This window comes from Microtus pennsylvanicus, chromosome 11 (assembly GCF_037038515.1).
Source record: "Microtus pennsylvanicus isolate mMicPen1 chromosome 11, mMicPen1.hap1, whole genome shotgun sequence".
Lineage (NCBI taxonomy): Eukaryota > Metazoa > Chordata > Mammalia > Rodentia > Cricetidae > Microtus > Microtus pennsylvanicus.
In genome coordinates, this window is record NC_134589.1 from 54,409,795 (window position 1) to 54,429,977 (window position 20,183).

Here is a 20,183-nt window from a genome sequence, read left to right on the forward strand (position 1 = left end):
GCGACCTGCTGGTCACCTCAGCTATGTGTGTCTGGGGTCAGGGCACAGCTGAAATCTGGCCCAGGGCTCTGATTCCAGCATGCGAGCTCTCTAGACTGGTTCCTACTCAGCCCCTTCTTTACAAAGCACAGAGGTCACGCGTTCTCACGTCATCTGTCTGCTGTTCCAGCTTGACATTGATCTTGATGAGACTGTTAACTTTATCTTCTTCAGCCTGTAGGTCATCCAGCGTCTGCTGATGGGCCTCCTGGAGAGACTTCTTTTCTTTCGTCAGTTTGGAAATGGTTTCTTCAAGCGCCGTCATTTCTTCAGAGAGATTTTTCACCTAGGAGCAAATCAAGAGTCACTCATTTAATACTGACACAGTTAATCCAGCGATTCCCAGCAGCAAGAACTGTCTCTCTAGCGTCATAGCATTCAGGGACAGGTAGCTTTTCGGTTCTTTTTTTTTAATTTATTTTTTTATCATTTTAATTTTATTGCATCCTATTTTGGGGAAAGGTCTTTGAACAGTTTTCAGGCTGGTTCCAAACTCCCAGGTTTAAGAGATCTTTTTGCTTTGGCCTCCTGCGAAGTCAAGACAAGGCAAGCATCACTGTACGAGCTAGCCTGCCTGGCAGGGTTTTATGAGACAAGCCCTCATGTGGCCTAAAGTGACATCAAACTTAATATCAGTCAGGCTGATCTCAGACTTCCAAGCTCCCTGACTCTCCCTTCCAAATACAAAAATGCAGACATAAGCTACCATGTTTAGTTGTACGTGGTTCTGGGATCAAATGCAGGGCTTTGTCCATGCTAAGTGAATGTTCCATCAAGTGATCTACAGCCCAGCCTTCCTACTTCTAGTCTTTCTCTCTGACCCCTGGCCTATCATGGTGTCTCAGATTCTTCCAGAACACGCTATATTTCACCAGGAAGGACACTATTAAAATGCAGATCCACTGGGTGTGAAGGGCAACACATCAATCTGTGTTTACTCATCGTACACAACTAAGCAGTTAGCAGTCAGGCTGATGGGGAGGGAGGCTGATGTTCAGGATGAAGCAAGAAGGGGAGGGAGAGGCCCAAGGTGTGAGGCAAGGAAATCCAGATGTGCTGACAGGATGGAACCTGGGCACCATACCTGGAGCTTCTGGGCATTAAAAAGAATCTTCATTGAACAACAGTCTTCCAGAAGAAAGGTTGCTAACTCCTACCTGTGGCCTAAATCCAACCACAGATATATTTATTTTATAAATTTTTGAAATGTTATCAGTATTGAAAAGTAAGAGTCTACAGAAAATCTAGATTTTTGGCTTCTCATGAATTTCCAAACCTCCAGCTGTACTGGCCTCACACTCCTACCTGACAACCGTTTGCTGGGGCTGAATCATGGCTGCCACCCGTGAGAAGGGCAGGTATTTGCCAGTCTCCACCCTCCCTTTTGTCTATTCCTATCACTCTTGTTTATCCATCACTGACTCTGAGTGTCAGTTGTCATTGTCACTGTCATCTCACACCCAGCAGGCCACCCTTTTGTCCCGCCTCACGGGTAGCCTTTATTAGGTGAATCATGCCAGGCTTTTAAGGATCCTTGCCAAGCATATGCTTTTGTGCTGTGCGCACAGACTTTTCCTGTGTGTAAATGTCATCACGCTGCTCATGTCCCTCACTTACACTTCTCCCCTGTGAGAACTGGGTGCTTCATATTCATCTTGGTTACCAGAGTCACCCAGCTCTGGTGCCCCAATGGTGCACTGTGCTCTCTGTGTGACTCCACCACAGTCCGCCTCTCCATCCTGCGACATGGTCCCCAGCTCTGTCCCAAGCAGAGCTGCTGCAAGCATCCCTATATATGCAAGCACCTTTATGTGTGTTCCCCAAGCCACAATGGGAGACTTCCTTGGATTACATCCAGAACAGAATCATGGGTTCATAGTACGGTATGTAAATTCCTCCCTCCCTCTGTCCCCCCTCTCTCCTTCTCTTCATTCCTTCCTTGTTTTTTTTGGTTTTTATGTAGCTCTGGCTCTCCTGGAACTTGTTATGTAGACCAGGCTGGACCCAGACTCCCAGAAATCTGCTTGTCTCTGCCTTCTGAGTCCTGGGATTAAAGGTGTGCACCACCAGTCCTTAGAAAGCTTTGTTTTGTATGTGTGGGTGGTTTTCCTTGCATGTATGTATCTGTGTATACCATGTATATACCATGCCCACAGAGTCCAGAGTCAAATCTTCTGGGACTGAAGTTACAGACTTGTAAACCACCTTTGGAAGAGCAGCCAGTACTCTTAACCACAGTACTCTTAACCACTCTTCAGCTCTAGATTCTTAATTGGACTAAGTGATGCCAACTGGCTTCCTCTACATCATTCCAATAACACATGAGGGTCCTTGTGTCCCGCTTTTACCCTACCCTCACCATTATCCAGCTTTCTGCCTCCTTCATCCCCTGACTCTGTTGGCGTTTTTGCTGCCTTTCCCCGCACTTGGTACATGAGAGATAAAGACAAGCATGACACATTCCTTGCTGCTAAGGAAATACATAAGTTAGCAACACTCCCAGGAAGAGCTGAGGAGAGGCTATGGAGTAGAGGCCAAGGAGGAGAGAACAAACCTACCAGTTGCTTGTTATATAGACCAGGCTGATCCCAGTTCCTTCATCCCACTCCTAGGTCATGAGTGAGGATTGGCTGAGAGCCTGTGAGGCACGTTCAGTGACTCACCTTGTTCTCTGTGGCGTGCTTCTCCTTCTCGACCTTGGTCAGGGTCAACTCCAGGTCATCGATGTCCCTCTTGAGAGAAGAGCATTTGTCTTCCAGATTCCTCTTCTTGGCAACCAGCTCCGAGTTTATCTCCTCTTCCTCCTCCAGCCTCTCATTCAGCTCCTTGACTTTCGCCTCCAGTTGGATCTTGCTTTTGATGAGCCCCTCGCACCGCTCCTCAGCATCCATCAGATTTTCTGTTTCCTGGAAGAGCCGGATCACCACAAGTTCTGATCTGTCACTTTGTAAACTCTGGGAAGAAAGGGCCTGACCCTCTAAAAGCCCACACCTAAGCTGAACTAAAGAGTGGGTCAGGTGCACACCAGCACCATGTGTTACACACATGTCAGTTATGAGCTCTCTTAACCACTGACGGCATCACTTGACAGCCAACATGAAGGCGTTCATGGAGTTGCACGTTAATTGTAAACAAGAAAGTCTCTAACGTTTGATGTGTTGTTTGAGTATTTCATTCTTCCACCGGTCCAAACCCACATGACCCATGTATTCCATGCTATACACATATTAATGTTTTCAAAACTCTGTTACGTGTTAACTTTCAACAGATGGAGCTGGTCCATGTGCCCTTAGCTGTGCTTCCTCCAGCAACAAAATAGAAATGAGAAACACACATGGGTAGGTGACAGAGTAAGTCCATGTCCCAGAAGACTGTAGCAAGTTTTGTGGAGGTAGATGAGATTGGCTAATTATGTTCTCAAGGTAAATTATGTTCCCATTGTAGAGAATTTAAGCCCTAAATGCACACTGCAGGGACACGGATAAGAAGGGCCTGGGAAGAACCCTCACTGAGCTTTCTGAACTTCTCTACGCCCAAGCACACGCTGGGCACCGGACATGGCATCAAGCCCTCAGATTCCTTGACAACCATCCGCTGTGAGTATTGATATGATGTTCATTTTTCAGATAGGAAAATGAAGGCAGAAGGAGAACGAGCTGGACTAAGGTCACACCGCTAACAAGTGGGGAATCTGGAAGATCAGCCCAGCAGGTTTTAGTCCCCCCCGCCCCGTCTTCTGAGCCTGAGAGGTGATGTGCCCATGAAGTAAGTTCACTCCCACCAGGCAAGTGTAGGCAAGGGCACGTGGCTCTCTCGGTCCAGAAGTCTCTGAGGGTTTATTAAGAGAAAAACTATAAATTTCAAGGAGACAATTAATCTACCAGAGTGTTGTGGCCTGCAGATGTGACTCTGTTTCTCCCCATTTCTTTGATAAAAATGAATTCTCTAAAGCACTGTTTGGAGCATAATCACATTATTGAAAATCATATGTGGAAAATTGCTTTCTGCTTTCAGTTGGGTTATTTAATTTTAATGATTTATTTTTATTGATGCTTTTTTTAAAAAAAGTGTGCATTTAAAATGTTTTGTGTGTATGAGTGAGTGTTTTGCCTGCATACGTGTATGTGCACAGCATGCACACCTAGTGTACAGGGTCAGAAGGAGTTGGATCCTCTAGAACTGGAGTTATATGTGGCTGTGATCCACCATGTGGGTGCTGGGAACTGAACCCAGCTCCTCTGCAAGAACAACAAGTGTTCTTATCCACTGAGCTGACTCTCCAGCCCCAAGTTGTGCACCCCTCCTCCTAAGACAGGGTTTCTCTCTGTAGCCCTGGCTGTCCTGGAGCTCACTCTGCAGACCAGCCTAGCCTCAAACTTAGAGATTTGCCTGTCTCTACCTCCTCAGTGATGGGATTAAAAGCTATGCCACCCCCCACTTGGCTAAAGCCTTACTTTATTTATTTTTGTTTTTGTTTTTCAAGACAGGGTTTCTCTATCTTGGAGCCTGTCCTGGAACTTGCTCCGTAGACCAGTATGGCCTCGAACTCACAGAAACCCACCTGCCTCTGCCTACCAAGGGCTGGGATTAAAGGCGTGTGCCACCACTGCTCGGAAAGACCTGCACTTTTGACAGGATCTGACATTGTTGCCTAGGCATCTTAGAACTCATGGCAATCCTCCTTTCTTAGACTTCTGAGTAGGCATGAGTTATACCCAGACCTGACAAATTTTCGTCATAATGCCACACTCTTATCCTTCATGTTCATGGCAAAATATGTCAAAATCTGACGTGGAAGACAAAGAGGAGAACAGAGAAAGCACAAGTTCCTTCTGTCCGGACCAGCCCTACTTATGACAGGGTAGTGGTGCAATACTGGTATGACCACTGGGTGGCACCACTGCCTCTGAAATAGACAGTTCGTGGGGCCCTCCCGGCTCCTCCACTGTCCTGGGAATCTGTGTTTTCACACCCAGGTAGGAGAAACTTACAGACTGGACTTGCAACTGGAGGTCATTCTTTTCCTGCAGCAGGGAGACCATTTTCTCCTCCAGCTCCTTCCGGCGAGCCTCAGATCTAGCCAGTTCCTCCTTGGCCCGTTCGAAGTCCTCCTTCATGGTGGCCATCTCCTTCTCAGCCTCCGCGCTCTTCAGGAGAGGCTTGATCTTGAAGAACAGGTTCATCCAGGGCCAGTGCTTCACATTCATGAAGGAGCGGACGTTGTACTGGATGCAGAAGATGGACTCCCTGGGCACCCACAGAGCTTGGATTAATTACCCACAGTTCTCTCTAGCACTCGTTTTCCACTTGAACCCCTCCCTCGCAGGTCCCACAGTTTGCATCCTTCTCAGCTGGGTAGAAGGAGGGTACACCTACGCTTTGGGGATCTAGAACCAGAGTAGGTCTGTAGGTGGGGGGGGGGCACTGGACACAGCATGCAAAGTTGGGGAGGAAGGAAGGTTGAGCCCTTCATGCCAACTCCAATATCTCAACCAGGCTAGAGGTCTATTGATACCACGTCCTTCTTTGTCTGCCTATAGCTCTAATGACAACCTTGTGTGAGGATTGGAGCTTTCCATGCATGGGTCTGTTTTCCACGCTTCTGTGAACTGCTAACAGGCGGGGTTCATTTTCATATCCCCAGTGCACAGGGCGGCTGCGCAGTCAATGCTGAACAAGGGATTGGTCGAATGAATGAATGGACGAGTGACCCAAAGCCGGAAGTGATGACCTGCTGCTGCAGAGGCAGGGTGGGTAAGAAGGGTGAGACTCCGCCTTACCTCCTCTCCATCATCTTCTTGAACTCCACCCTCATCAGGTAGCCCCTGCACACGGCCTGCGTGCGCGTCATCAGGGTCACCAGCTTCTCATCTCTCATCTCCTCCAGAAGCCCCAGGAGCCCGGCTTTGAAAAACACCTGTGTTAAAAGGGGGACGAGCCCACTTCATCCTCTGCAGGTGTCCAATCAGCCTCAGGGTAGAACCTGTTTCTTCCTAATTCCAGCCTTGACACCCTAAGTGCTTCTAGGGCTCGCTTTTCAGTGGCTTTGGTCTCTGTATTTGCACCTTCTGGGCTACTGGCAAGACCGGGGGCTCTCACATAGGCCCCAGGCCCATCAGCCCCATTGTCTAGCCCTGCAGAACCCACATAAAGACAGTCAAGACAACTACGGGGCTCAGTTATGCCCAGACTTGGAGATAGTAACAAATGCAGCTGTCTCCCACCTTCTGGGCTCTCTGTCCCTCCCTGAGATCCATTGCCTTCAGTGTCTCTGAAGGAGCACCCTCTGGACCAGCTGGGAGCCCAGATTTCTTTCACAGGGTCAGGCTACAATGGAAACAGCTCTTTGGCACCCAGCGCTTCTTATATGAGTTATCTCTCCAAGTGGCCTTGAGTATTTAGTGGGCCTAGGCCTCCCCCTGGGGCCTCTGCTTCTCTGGCCTCCCAAGAACTCAATGAATTGAGCACACACCTCCTTATCAACTCCCATGTTAGTTATCGTGAGGAGGCAGGGAAATGTGTCTGGATGGCTGTGCACAGGGCACACACAATGCACACAGTGCCTTGAAGTACTTCCAATGGTTGTAATTACCCTTCTCAATGGCTGTGCACAGGGAACACACACATGCACACCTACACACACACACTGTGACTTTGGTCCTTCCAATGTTTGTAATTACCCTTCTTGATGGCTGTGCACAGGAAACACACATGCACGCACATACACGCATGTGCACACACACACACGCACACACAATGACTTTGGTCCTTCCAATGGTTGTAATTATTCTTTTCTATGGCTGTGCACAAGGTACACACATGCACACAGTGACTTTGGTCCTTTCAATGGTTGTGATTGCCCTTCTTGATGGCTGTGCACAGGGCACATGCACACACACACATACACACACACACACACACACACACACACACACACTGACTTTGGTCCTTTCAATAGCTGTAATTACCCTTCTTGATGGCTGTGTACAGGGCACACACACAGTGACTTTGGTCCTTCCAATGGTTGTAATTACTCTTCTCAGTGGCTGTGCACAAGGCACACACACACACATGCACACTTACACACACACACACACACAGTGACTTTGGTCCTTCCAATGGTTATAATTGCCCTTCTCGGTGACTGTGCACAAGGCACATACACACACACACAGTGACTTTGGTCCTTCTAATGGTTATAATTACCCTTCTCGGTGACTGTGCACAAGGCACATACACACACACACAGTCACTTTGGTCCTTCTAATGGTTATAATTACCCTTCTTGGTGACTGTGCACAAGGCACATACACACACACACACACAGTGACTTTGGTCCTTCCAATGGTTATAATTACCCTTCTCAGTGACTGTGCACAAGGCACATACACACACATGCACACCTACACACACACACACACAGTGACATTGGTCCTTCTCAAGTCATCACTCATCCTGGAGTCTGTCCTATGTTCTATGCACTCTGTGGCTCTTTATTCTTCTTTGAGAATCTCTCTGTAGAACACCAGGTATCCCCTGCTTGCTGCTCCCTTTTCTAACTTACGATCTTTGCCTCTTAAAAATCAACACAGAGCCAGAGTCCCCAGCCATAGTCACGGGGCTCCTCTGTCTGGGCTATGAGACAAGGTTGGTCAAGTTGACCAGAAGCAAGACTTTTCCCTCTGACCAGCTGACTAGCGGCCAGGGTTGGGGAGTCTCCAGGCCACCTGTTCTCACCTTGGTATGGCCAAACCGGAACTGCTCCCGGTCTACATCAATGGAGTTCAGGAGTTTCTCAGAGGCGTTCTTGCTGTCAATGAACTGCCCTTCTGGGATGGCACTGGCATTAAGGATCCGGTACCTGAGGAGAGGAGACAATGGTTTTGACATTTCAGGATGGCCTTGTACCTGAGACCAGACCTTCTAGAACCTTCTGCTCTGGTCTTAAGATGGTGAATGCTGTACTGCTAGTCTGGGAGAGGGGGGAGTCCAAGAGAGTGCTCTAGGGTGTGGTAGAGGGAGAGAAATATGAAGGAAGGAAGATGCACATGTTTTAGAAAAATTGCCTTCAGAGGAAATGGCTCTTCTGACCCGGAAGAGCTTTGGCTTTAACTGTGACTTGGAGACTTTGTTCTTCCTACCTCTCAAGGGGTCTGGATTTCCCGGATTTCCAGAAGGAAAGAGGTGTTCTAGAGCAGTGGGCTTCAACTGGAAGATTAGGGTTTCTCTGTAGCTTTGGAGCCTGTCCTGGAACTAGCTCTTGTAGACCAGGTTGGCCTCGAACTCACAGAAATCTGCCTGCCTCCCGAGTGCTAGGATTAAACATTTGTGCCACCACCGCCTGGCCTGATGTTTAGTACTTTTGATGGTCACAAGGCAGGAATGTGGTGTGTGGCTTGCTATCAGCATCTTTGGGTAGTGGCTAGGATCCGCTAATATACAAGAGCACCTCTATACAAAGGCTCATATGGTTCCAGAAGTCCATCACGGTGAGATACCCTTTAAAGTGACAGTCAGGCTAGGTCTGACTATGACTGATAGATCAGTTAGGGCCATCTCCAGACTCTCTGGGGACATGGGTCTATCCTTTCCGCACAATGAAGTCCAGAAACCCTGAGAGGCTTGTTTCTTCACCCACTGCTGAGGCCAACAGTGCTTTGGATTGGGGTGTGTGTGCAAAGTTGTCCTCAAAGGAGATAGATACCCCGAAGAGGCAACCTACCGTTGTTTGAAGTCAGCATAAAGGATTCGGCTGGGGAATCCTTTCCTGCAGATCCGGATGCCCTCCAGGACCCCATTACAGCGCAGCTGATGCATGACCAAGTAGTGGTCCATCACACCTGGGGGAAAGTGTGGGGGTGGGAGGCTTTTCATTATTTGTCTGAGACGCCATGAACTTGGATTTGAGTGTATTGATATTAGCACTGAGTGCGGTGACTACCACTTGTCTACGAAGTATCACAAAGGAGATGTCCCAGTCTTAGGGAGATTCCAGCACCCCAAGGCCATAGGGAGAAATCTTTATCCTGCCAGAGTCTCCATTTTTAACTGACTCCAAGGAAAGGCAGGGGTGTGTGGAAAGGCCCTGGGACTCCTTGTTAGACAGCCTGGAGAGCCTTCCTTCCCATCTCTGCTGGGTGGGGTGAAAATGTCAAATATGCAGAGTCTGTCATATAAGAAACAAAATCCGGGAGGAGAAAGCCACAGTAGGGAGTGGAGGCTCAGTGCGGGGCTGGTGGGCATTTGCTCAGCACCTGCCTCAGGACACAGGGGTTGAGCAGAAAGGTTGGGGCCAGTGGGACCAGAGGGGCCTATGACAGAGACGTCATGGCCACTCTTGGTAACCAGCTTGGCCAGGGGGTTAAAGGAGAGATACCACTGTTATGGTGATTTCTTACTGTAAGCTGGGGAGAGATGCTGCTCAGGCTGTCTTGGACTTCATCTTAGAGAAATTTCTAGAATGTCTACAGGCTGTCCTGCTTGCTCCAAAGACAGATCCTTATACCAGTTTTAGAATGTGATGGGAGCTGTAGCCCCTCCCACTAAAATTATCTATGCCTGACCTTTCACACTTAAATTCATTAGCAAGAAGGGTTCATCTCAGCTGCCCTAAGCCTAGCTCTGTGCGGCTGACAGCTATGACACCAGACGGTGCCGATGAAGTAGAGCAAAGGCCACTGGCGGCGGGGGATTTCCTGCAGAAGGATTGGTGAAGCTGGAGGAGGAAATACATCTATCAGAATTCCAGGAGGATTTGTGAAGGAAACCTTAGGCATCTGGTCTGCTTCCCCTCTGTCTCCTCCCACTTCTGTTCCTTTCCCTTTTGATGGTAACGACTTCATTTTACTGATATTTTGAATAGAAAAGTAGATTTAAATGGTTCTTGAGACTCTCATAATCCAAGGGTGCTCTTCCAGCTTTGTCACAAGATGAAATACTCTTTTTGGAAAATTTTCAACATTTCTACTTCTTGGTTATATTAGAGAAAAATTTTAAATATACAAATAAACTTTCTTGTTTCTTTAAAAACCGTATTGGTATTCATTTCTGTTGATTTTTATAACATGCATTACTTTGGGTTTATATTTCTCATTTTTCACATTTCTTCATAGTATCTGCTGATTTTTAATTTTAGCAGATGCACAAAACATTATGACTATGCAGATTAATGAAGCCCAGGATATTTCAATACATGAATGATATTGCTGCCAGTTCAAACATAACTGTGTTATTTACCAACTGCATGAAAGGGGGAACTTGTGTGCCTGTCAGGAGCCAATTTCCTCCTAAAATCATTACAGGAACCATCACCCTGGGGAGTCTGCAGAGAACCCCACACCCCTAATTGTATTAAGAATGGTTCTATTGACAGAGCCTACCCCACACCCAAATTGGCTGTTAATGAGAGCTATCTGTTAGCGGAACCCACCCCACATTCCAAACTATCTAGGGAGCTAGGTGTGTCAACTTCCAGGCCTACAGTGACCTGACTGAAGATAACCTGCTGCCTACGTGACCAACTCGGACCATGTGACCAACGTGAACCACGCGGCAAGAGCCCAGAACCCTGTGCCCATCCCCCAACTCTTTACCATATATAAAGCTGTACCCCATCTGTAATAAACGGAGGCTTTGACAAACCTTGCATAGCCTTCTTCCTCTTTCTTAGCCCATATCTTCCAGGTAGTGCCTCTCCGGGACCCTGGAATAACTGAACCGCCAGGCGGGCTACTAACCCTAGACTAAGTAGCCCGCCAAGGCAATCAACATGTGCCTTAGAAAATGAAAAAAGAAATGAGGACACGGTGCTCCCAGGTGTGAGCTGAGGAGATTTACTGTAGACATAAGGAAGGGCATAGCCTCGGGCATCTGGAATTTACTGTAGACTGGGGAAGAGCATAGCCTCGGGCATCTGGAATTTACTGTAGACTGAGGAAGAGCATAGCCTTGGGCATCTGGAATTTACTGTAGACTGAGGAATAGCATAGCCTCAGGCATCTGGAATGGTCCAGACTGAACAGGACTGGCAAACTGAACCAGGCCATGAGAGGACGGGGGAAGAGCCAGAGAGGAAGAAAAGAGAGTACCTGGGAACCCAGAGACCAAGAGGACAGGTAGCTGAATTCTATAGAAGCCCTGAGGCTGGGGGAAGGGAAGAGAGGCTCAGTCAGGTGTTGGAGAGGCTGAGGGATGCAGGTGGGGTGAGACGTGCTGAAGGGGGGCAGGACTCTGTGTGGGCCAAGGCTGAGAGGGACAGGTAGCCAGCGGTCCACTTTGATATGGTAAATAGGCACCTGGGGCATAGGTTAATGGAAAAATCCGTAGGTCCCTTTTGCAAGAATGATTTCTTTTAGCAAGTAGGAACTGCCTTCTTTTTTAAAAAAATTGTTTTTATTGAGCTATACTTTTTTCTCTGCTCCCCTCCCTTCCCAGGAACTGTCCTCTTTAAAAGGCCAGGGTACGCTGGCTTTTGTCTAAATGCTAGACTTTGGAAAAAAAAATTTTTTTGAGACCTAACATGCCTCGATTTCTGATTTCTTTATTTGTAAAATATGGAAAACAGTCGCTTATACTTCATAAGCTGTAGGATTGCGTTGAAGCCGGTAACTGGATTAAAGCCCTAGCATGTGGTAAGGAGTCCCCTGAACCCGTTAGGACAAGGCTACAAATCCACGAGAGTCCTGTTCTCTTTGAATAATGCTAGCCTGAGTTGTTACTCACCAGGAGTCTTGGTCTCGTTGGGAATCAGGCATCGGACAAAATGAGGATGGGTGCTCCTTAAGTTGGTCATCAGTTTGTTTAAATTTTCCTAGGATGCAGACCAAAGCAAGCACATTTCTCTTAGCACATGCCATTTCACTGGGGAGAGAAACAAGCCAGCGAGGAAGGTACCAAGACAGAAACCGCATACCCTGAACACAGCCGACACTGTCTGGAAAGAGGAACCCTTCTTCTTCCCTCCCTTCTTGCTTCCTGCCGAATCACCTGCAGAGTGACACAGAGCTGGGGTCAGGAGCAGCACAGCGGGACCAGAGAAGGGTTCAGGAGTGCCTCATCCTTGCCCGGCCACAGGAGTGTTGGCTGCATTGGCCCAAGGACTCAAATTTTCATTGGACTGTTCTCAGCATACACCTAAGTTGCCCAGATTTGAGGATACTCAACTTTAACATTGTGTGAATGGGCTGGGGTGGGATGTGGTGACGTTTAGCTGGGAGCATAGTACGTATTCTTGGGGTAGAGGGACAATCCTTTCCTAGGAGAGTCTGACATTTAATCAAATGGGTTGAGGCCTCCTTCTCCATGATTGGAGTCTCATATGTTCATTCCTTTTATTATTAATTAATTACTTTTGATTTTTGAGACCAGGTCTTGCTCTGTAGCGCAGGCTGGCTTTGAACTTGCACCAATCCTTCTGCCTCAACTACCTCAGGGCTGGGATCATAAGAATAGGCCTTAGCATCCTGGAATCTGCCTTCATGAGGAAGAAACTGAAAATAACAAAACTATATATTTTTTTCAAGAAAATCCTATAGCATATTTTCTTTTCTAAGAGAAACAACCTAATTCGTTATCTCAGCTTGAAACCAGTGGTGCCTGGTTTGGTTTTACAGAATGGCTCTCTTTTCCATTCAGCCTCTGAAATTTAATCACAGTTCAGCTGGGGGAAAATATTCCCCCTCTCTTCCTTGTGCTCCTGTCATTTGTCTCTCTCTGTCCGCAGGGACAGGCAGGGATGTATACTTGGGTCAGGGAGGAAAGGCCAGAAGGCCTTTGGTCAGACCCACAGGTTCTTCTACTAATGTCTTGACACTGTCCCTAAGTGAGGCTGCCCGATGAGACAGTTAGAGGTACCAAAGAAAACCATTTCATCATTCGAGTTTAAATTGTGCTCATTTATTATAATTCTCTGCCCAAAGAATAACTAGACATTAACTTTTTAAAATTATGTCATTATCTTGCATGCATTTTAAATCAAAGAGATTAACTAATAAATGCGTGCATTTAAATGGTCAATACTTTATAACTAGACCTTGGGCGGTTGTTTAGCACACTGAGTGCAAGTGGATTGGGAGCTTTGGCAATCGGTGCCAGCAGCTCTGTCGCTATGCTGGGAACAACTTCTGCGGGTTGCCCAAATAATTGCACATAGGGCCTGGCTGTGACAATACACTCCGGCATCCTAGTACTTTGGAGTTTGAGACAGGAGGATTGCATGTTTGGGGCGTTCTGGGATACATACTGAATTATGGGCTAGCTTGGACTACAAAGTGAGGCCCTGTCTCAAACAAGCACAGTTACCTCATGTTAATGGCACCAACTGGAAAAAACGTGAAGACACCATGTAACCCTGCATTTTTATTCCTAGGTGTACCCTCATGAAGCTGACAACAGGGAAGCACCCAGAGATCTGCATTTACAGAAGGGCAGTCAGAAAGTGGAGACGGCCCAGACACCCGCTGACTAGTGAAGGCAGAGACAGAGCGAAGACAGCTGTGCAGGGAGATCGCGCAGCCTGTAGAAAGGAATCCAGACATAAAACCCGCCCTGGCATGCACCAACCTTGAAAACACTAAGTCTGACTAAAACACTTCATCACATCTGACTACACTTCTATGAGATTTCCAAGCTACCCACACGTTCAACTAGCCTCAGCTAGAGAGGGAGTTCCAACGCCCGTAACTGCACAGGTCCTTATATCCATGTCTTGGTATTATCACTAAGTGAGAAGACAGATACCCTGACCAACTTTGAGAAAATAATCCATAGAGACGGAGGGAACTGGAATAATGAGAGTTTCATATAGATTATAGGGGTAATTAAGATAATCTTAAATTAGATAGTAGTGATGATTGCCTAACATTATAAACGTATAAAAAAAACCCGACTGAACTCTTTAAGCACTAATTTTATTGTATTTCTATTACACCTTAGTTTTTTTTAATTATTAAACAATGAAGTACTGACTACCCCATCCAATCTACCCAGTTAGAGCCCAATTTACCTCCATGGAGCTCACTGTTTTAAGAAGAACATGGGAAATATGAGGGATAAAAATGGAGGTGAGAACTTGAAGCTCATGTTGGGCTGATTTATCTATGAGTGGCTTTAGGGTGTGAATAATTACACAGGACTTTCCATGAGGGAGAAAGAATCTCACCTGCATCTGCACCAGCGTAGTTGGAAAAGAGGAAGGATAACAGCTTCAGGGAAGACTTCTGGTAGAGTCCCACCACGGTCTCATTCAGGGGGTCCTTGTTCTTGTCCAGCCAGCCTGCGATGTTGTAGTCTACGGTGCCCGCATAGTGCACCAGCGAGAAGTGGGCTTCTGCCTTGCCTTTGGCTGGCTTGGGCTTCTGGAAGTTGTTGGACTTTCCAAGATGCTGGTCATACAGTTTGTTCTTGAAGGAGGTGTCTGTTGCTTTGGGGAACATGCACTCCTCTTCCAGGATGGAGAAGATGCCCATTGGCTAGAAGGAGTATGACAGAGATGGTGTCTTTATGGTTAAGAGGCCATCCTGGTGACTCATGGTTGGAGAAAGCAAAGAGAAATCCTTTGGTGCCACTATTGTGGTGCTAAGAGTACTGGAATGTGAGCCGCCATAGCAAGGTTCCTGGTGTGTTTGATGCAGCCAAAGAATAGTGTTAGGTACTAAGAATGAAGTCATGCTGGATAGATTAGTCTGCAACTAATAATCCCCCCATTTCAGATTCTTAGGTGATGGGATAACAGGAATGTACCAGCAGGTCTAGCATGGAAGGCCCTCATTTAAAGTTAACATCATCCTTTGTTTTCACAGTAGCTTCCCACTAAGAATGGCACTGTCCCTGACCTGTCCTCTTTGAATTTAGGGCCATGTCAGTAGGTAAGATATGCCACAATGCATGCTGGGATTCCACTGACATGCTTGTAGTCTTGTATTTTAACCACTCAGGTGCCTCCTTAGGTGTGACAACAGCTCTGAGTGCTTTCTGAGTCTCTCTCTTTCTAAGCTTACCCTCTCTGTAAGGAGGATACTATCCAAAGGGGAAGAGGAGCAAAGTGGGATGCCCACCATGGAGAAAGGGAGAGAGAGAGAGAAGGAGGAATGGATGGATGGAGGGAGGGAGGGAGGGAGGGAGGGAGGGAGGGAGGAAAGAAAGGAGGAAAGGAAGAAAGGAGGGAAGGAAGGAAGAAAGAAAGAAAGAAAAAGAAAGAAAGAAAGAAAGAGAAAAAGAAAGAAAGAAAGAAAAGAAAAGAAAGAAAGAAAGAAAGAAAGAAAGAAAGAAAGAAAGAAAGAAAGAAAGTCTATCCCTACCTTCTCGATGAGCTCAATGCAGGCGGCCAGGTCCATCCCGAAGTCAATGAACTCCCACTCGATGCCTTCCTTCTTGTACTCCTCCTGCTCCAGCACGAACATGTGGTGGTTGAAGAACTGCTGCAGCTTCTCGTTGGTGAAGTTGATGCACAGCTGCTCCAGGCTGTTGAACTGGGTGCAAAATGGAAGAATTTAAGTCTGAAAAATCCCTGTGAGTGAATTTGGAAGCAGAGCTAAGCAGAGTAAGCCAGTCATTTGTCTAAATAGCCCACATCAAAGATCTCAAAGCCAGCGATGTCCAAGACCCCGATGAAATACTGCCTGGGCTGCTTGGTGTCCAGCTGCTGGTTGATGCGGGTGACCATCCACAGGAACATCTTCTCATAGACGGCTTTGGCCAGGGCGCCCACTGAGTTGGTCACCTTGAGAAAGGACCATCCATTTAACATCCATGTTAAGTCATTACTCTACACTCATTGGTTACATTAAGTTGAAGCATAAAACTGACATCATGATAGTCAAAAGTAGTTGAACGTTTGACAATTTCACATCATTCAGAATCTTATTAAAGATTTCTTAAGACATCTGTCTAGCTCATGATAGTCTCCTTTCTCTAAGAACAGTTACACTAAGGACATAGTTTTTTATTTTGTTTTGTTTCGTTTGTTTTTGGTTTTTCAAGACAAGGATTCTCTGTAGCTTTGGAGCCTATCCTGGAACTAGCTCTTGTAGACCAGGCTGGCCTTGAACTCATAGAGATCTGCCTGCCTCTGCTGGGATTAAAGGCAAGTGCTACCACTGCTAGGCTAAGAACATAGTTTCTTAACAGCCATGGTTATACCATATAACAGCCCTGGCCCTGCTTCACCTAGAGGAGAAGTCTTGATGTAGGTTGGATGAATTAGTGTTTCTTGATAAAATTTGGAATTGGGATCACAAGATACTGGTCTGAATTTCAGGTTTAAAGTGGAAGCATGGAGGTGTAAGTTTGAAAGGTCTAAGGGAGGTCTCAGGTGGGAAGAATGGAGAGAGCTTATGTAGCAAAGACACACTAGAGGAGAGAGCTAATAGTATGTGGAACCCCCAAAGGAGTCAGAGAGAGGCAGCCAGCCTTCATTTCCTGGGTACCAGCCCTCATAGTACCTAATGAGCATGCCTGCATCGGCATCCCTTGGGTCACCTCTGAGATCTAAGGATAACTCCCACCTTGATGTTGAAGTCAGTTTACTTTCCTGATGTCACTGGAAGAATGCCGGGGACACAATTCAGATAGCAGGCCAGCTAAGTCAGCCAGATTCTGGGAATCTCTGTTACCTGCTGGACGTTCTGTCCTTTGGTGACATACTCATTTCCAACCTTCACTCTCGGACAGCACAGGCCTTTCAGCATCTCTGCAGAATTCAGTCCCATCAGGTACCCAGCTTTGTCAGCCACTGAGGAAAGAGAAGCAGAAGTCACTGGGCTGTCCAGTTAGCCTAGCGGCCTCCCAGAAACACGTCTCTTAGTTCTTTGTGAAGTCTCTGTATACTCTTGTGTTACCAGGTCTGGACTTGCCTGTGAAGCTTCAACCCATAGTCCAGGGATCTTTTGTTCTCAATAACTCCCAATCCGTCTCCTAGGTGCAAACTTTACACACAGTAAGCTTGTGTTTCCCTTCTTTTCTCTAGGTATTGAGGGTATCATCCAGGGCTTTTGGCTTGCAAGCACTCTACCACCTACCGAGTATATGCCCAGACAATATGCTTTTTGACTTATTTTTGACCTACTAATATTTCAGCTTCATTAACATGTTAGTCAACTGGGCATGGTGGCATACCCCGTTTGTCACAGAACTTGGGAGTCAGAGACAGGCAGAACTCTATGAGGTTAGGCCAGGCTGGTGTATATGCAAGTTCCAGGACCATCAGGACTACATAAAGAGATCTTATCTCAAAACAACAACAACAATTGAAACAACAACAACAACAAAAAATCCCAAAACTGAAAGTCCCCAAACCAAAAACATATTAGTTACATGGGAACACCTGTGGTCCCACCAACCATGAATTGAAAATGCTAAGAAAAAGAATTACATCTGGGCTGTCTAGATGGCTTGGCAGGTAAGGGTGTTTTCTGTCCAGCCTAATGACCTGGGTTTAATCTCCAGGACTCATGCAATGAAAGATGAGAACTAAATCCTTTAAGTTGTCCTCAGACGTCAACACAGGGACCCTGACACGTATAACTCCCCCACACCCTGAAAAATAGAAGTAGGGTTAAAAAAATAATTGTATTGCCAGTCATGGTGGCTCACATCCTTAATTCTAGTACCCAAGAGGCAGAGTTAAGTGGAGCTCTGTGAATTTTAGGCTAGCCTGATTTATATAGTGTGTTTTCGACTAGCCAGGGCTACTTAGTAAGATCCTGTCTCAAAAAAAAAAAATCACAAACACAACAACAAACAAAAAACTGCCTCTGGACTGAGCACTATAGCTTGGCTATTTACAGTGTATCAGATGTCAGTCATCTAGAGATGAGTTACAGTAGAGTGGAGGGTGTGCATCAGTTCTACACAATACTATCACAGTTTGTACAAGGGAGTTCAGCTGTAGAGGGCTTTAATATATGCTGGCTAATTTCCGTCTGCTTGACACAAATTAGGAAGCAATAACAAACGAGGCATTGCCTTCATCAGACTGGTCTGTGGCCGTGTCTTGTGGGCAATCATTTTCTTGATTGCAAATTGATGGAGGGCAGAGCTTGCTGCAGGTGGTGCCACTGCTATGCCCTGGGCTGTCTAAGATAGGTCGTTGACCATGCGTTATCCCCGGGTTCCTCTTGAGTTCCTGCTTTGGCTTCCCTCCTTGGCAACTAACCTGTAAGCCAAATAAACCCCTTCCTCCCCTGGATTGCTTTTGATCATGGCTTTCATCGGAACAACAGAAGGAAAACTATGACATGGTGGTTGTAGGAGTTCCTCAATATCTAAGCCTGGAAAATGCCAATGGCGACTGCAGATAGGTTTGTGTACTTTGTGGACATTTACTGACATCAGCTGAGCCCATCACGAAGGCAGAGAAACGCCTCTTCCCAGGCAGACCCTTCCCTGACTGGGACTCTCATTTTGTTTCTGCTAATGGAGGCAGATTCACTAAATCCCTGGGTAGCGTTTGTTAAGTGCGTTATCAACAGTCAGAAGCACACTTTATTCTGCTCAAACTATCACCTTTTCTTGCTTTGCTCACGCAAGTGGATGGGACCAGTTATTCATCGTTCATCACTCTTATAGTTGATCAACCCATGCTCATGTCTTCCAATCACTGGCCTTTCCCTTGCTTTCAGCAGCTGTGGAACAGTACAGTGGCAAAGAGGATCAGACAGCTGGCTCCAGTATGGACTGACTGATTGCGGATTTTGCTTTTGTTTCTCCAGGTTTTAGTTTTGTTGTTTGCAAGATTGGAGATGGTGACAGTGTTGGGGTTTTAGTGTTACTGGGGGGCATGCCTAGTGTTTGGTGGATGCCTGCTTTTCATACACATGATCATCATAGGTGCTCGTGCCTGACTAAGTTCCCCACTGTCTCTTTTGTTGGGGTTCTTTCTGCTGTAAACACGAGGCACCTGATCGTTAGGGAAGGACGAAGGCGAGGGATTCTATCAAAATGTGTTTCTATGCAATCCATGCTTGTTGAGGATCCTGATGCATATTCTCCAAGATTCCATGTTTGAAGTAGGCTGACTGCTGACTGATTTATGCCCCTGCTACTTGGATTGGCCATGGTTTATATAGCTTCCCAAATGCAAACCTGCCACACATCCTTTTCTCTGTAGCCAGAGTGGATCTCCTCTCTTCCTCAGTCCCCAACGCACCATCTCTCTTGTCTCCTTGCTTACCACAGTGTATCTGCCTCTCCCTGTATCTTTCAGAATCCTAAGCATCCTTAGCAATTTACTGTCCTCTACTCCAAAAAGGCCCCCATAATTGTCCTGGGTCAAGTGTTTCCTGTTATGAATTTTGTTTCTCCTTTCACCATGTACCACTGAGATAGACAGGCATCTAAGATGGGTCCCAAGGCACATGCCTCTGGTGCACATCTTGTATAATCTTCCCATGAGCATGGGTGGGTTCTATGAGTATGGTAGGCTATCATACCCATGGTAATACTACTGATCGGATGACTTTAAGTCGGCAAAAGGGAGATTAATCCAGGCAGAAAGAAACAAATCATGAGAGCCTTAACAGCACACTGATAAGGTCATTAGCTCTTCCTAACCTTTAAGCCTTGCCTATAGAACCTTCTTGATGCTTCCAGGTTTAACCAACCAGATTCATACACTGCAGGGATGGAATCAACAGGTAGGATTATTAGGGGTAACCCACCATCATTCACCCCTTTATTCAAGGAATTTTTAGGATGCACATGAAAGAAGTAAGGGCCAAAGAATAGGCCACATGGGGTGGTGTGGGTTCTGTTGCCTTTCCTCTCTTCCTACTTCCCTCAGCTTTACTTCCAGGATTTCTCCGGGTAAGGTGGAGAGTGGCCAGGTGAGAATTACAAAGGGAAAAGAGTTGTTTACCAGTCTTTGGTTCAGAGTCAGGTTCAATAGATGTCAGGGTGGGAATGACAGCGACAGGAAGAAGAAAATTTGACTCCCTTTTTATCAGAGATTTTCATTTTTGGTTCAAATTATCAGGACAGTATCCTGGGCATTGATATTAGTACACACGGAGAGAAAGTGAAGTTCACTTAGTAATAGTCTAATTTCCACTCATTCAAGTCCTCCTTAAAAATCGGGCACACTTCGATGGTGAGAGTAGGTGTCAGTTTGACACTTTAAGTCTCAGTGAAATGAGTGGACTTGTTTAAGA

At 46.5% G+C, this 20,183-nt stretch overlaps 1 protein-coding gene across 1 annotated transcript in view; it reads right to left on the minus strand.

Annotated features, from left to right (window-relative positions):
• Positions 1–20,183, minus strand: part of Myh13 (myosin heavy chain 13) — a 54,317-nt gene that overhangs the window by 19,323 nt on the left and 14,811 nt on the right. Inside the window, exons 13-24 of the mRNA XM_075992124.1 lie at positions 16,650–16,768; positions 15,608–15,757; positions 15,336–15,506; positions 14,198–14,507; positions 11,951–12,024; positions 11,761–11,848; positions 8,762–8,879; positions 7,777–7,900; positions 5,820–5,956; positions 5,031–5,286; positions 2,703–2,945; positions 149–325 (exon numbers count right to left, since the gene is read on the minus strand). Of these exons, the coding sequence (XP_075848239.1) occupies positions 149–325; positions 2,703–2,945; positions 5,031–5,286; positions 5,820–5,956; positions 7,777–7,900; positions 8,762–8,879; positions 11,761–11,848; positions 11,951–12,024; positions 14,198–14,507; positions 15,336–15,506; positions 15,608–15,757; positions 16,650–16,768 (1,967 nt within the window). The remainder of the gene's footprint in view (positions 1–148; positions 326–2,702; positions 2,946–5,030; positions 5,287–5,819; positions 5,957–7,776; positions 7,901–8,761; positions 8,880–11,760; positions 11,849–11,950; positions 12,025–14,197; positions 14,508–15,335; positions 15,507–15,607; positions 15,758–16,649; positions 16,769–20,183) is intronic.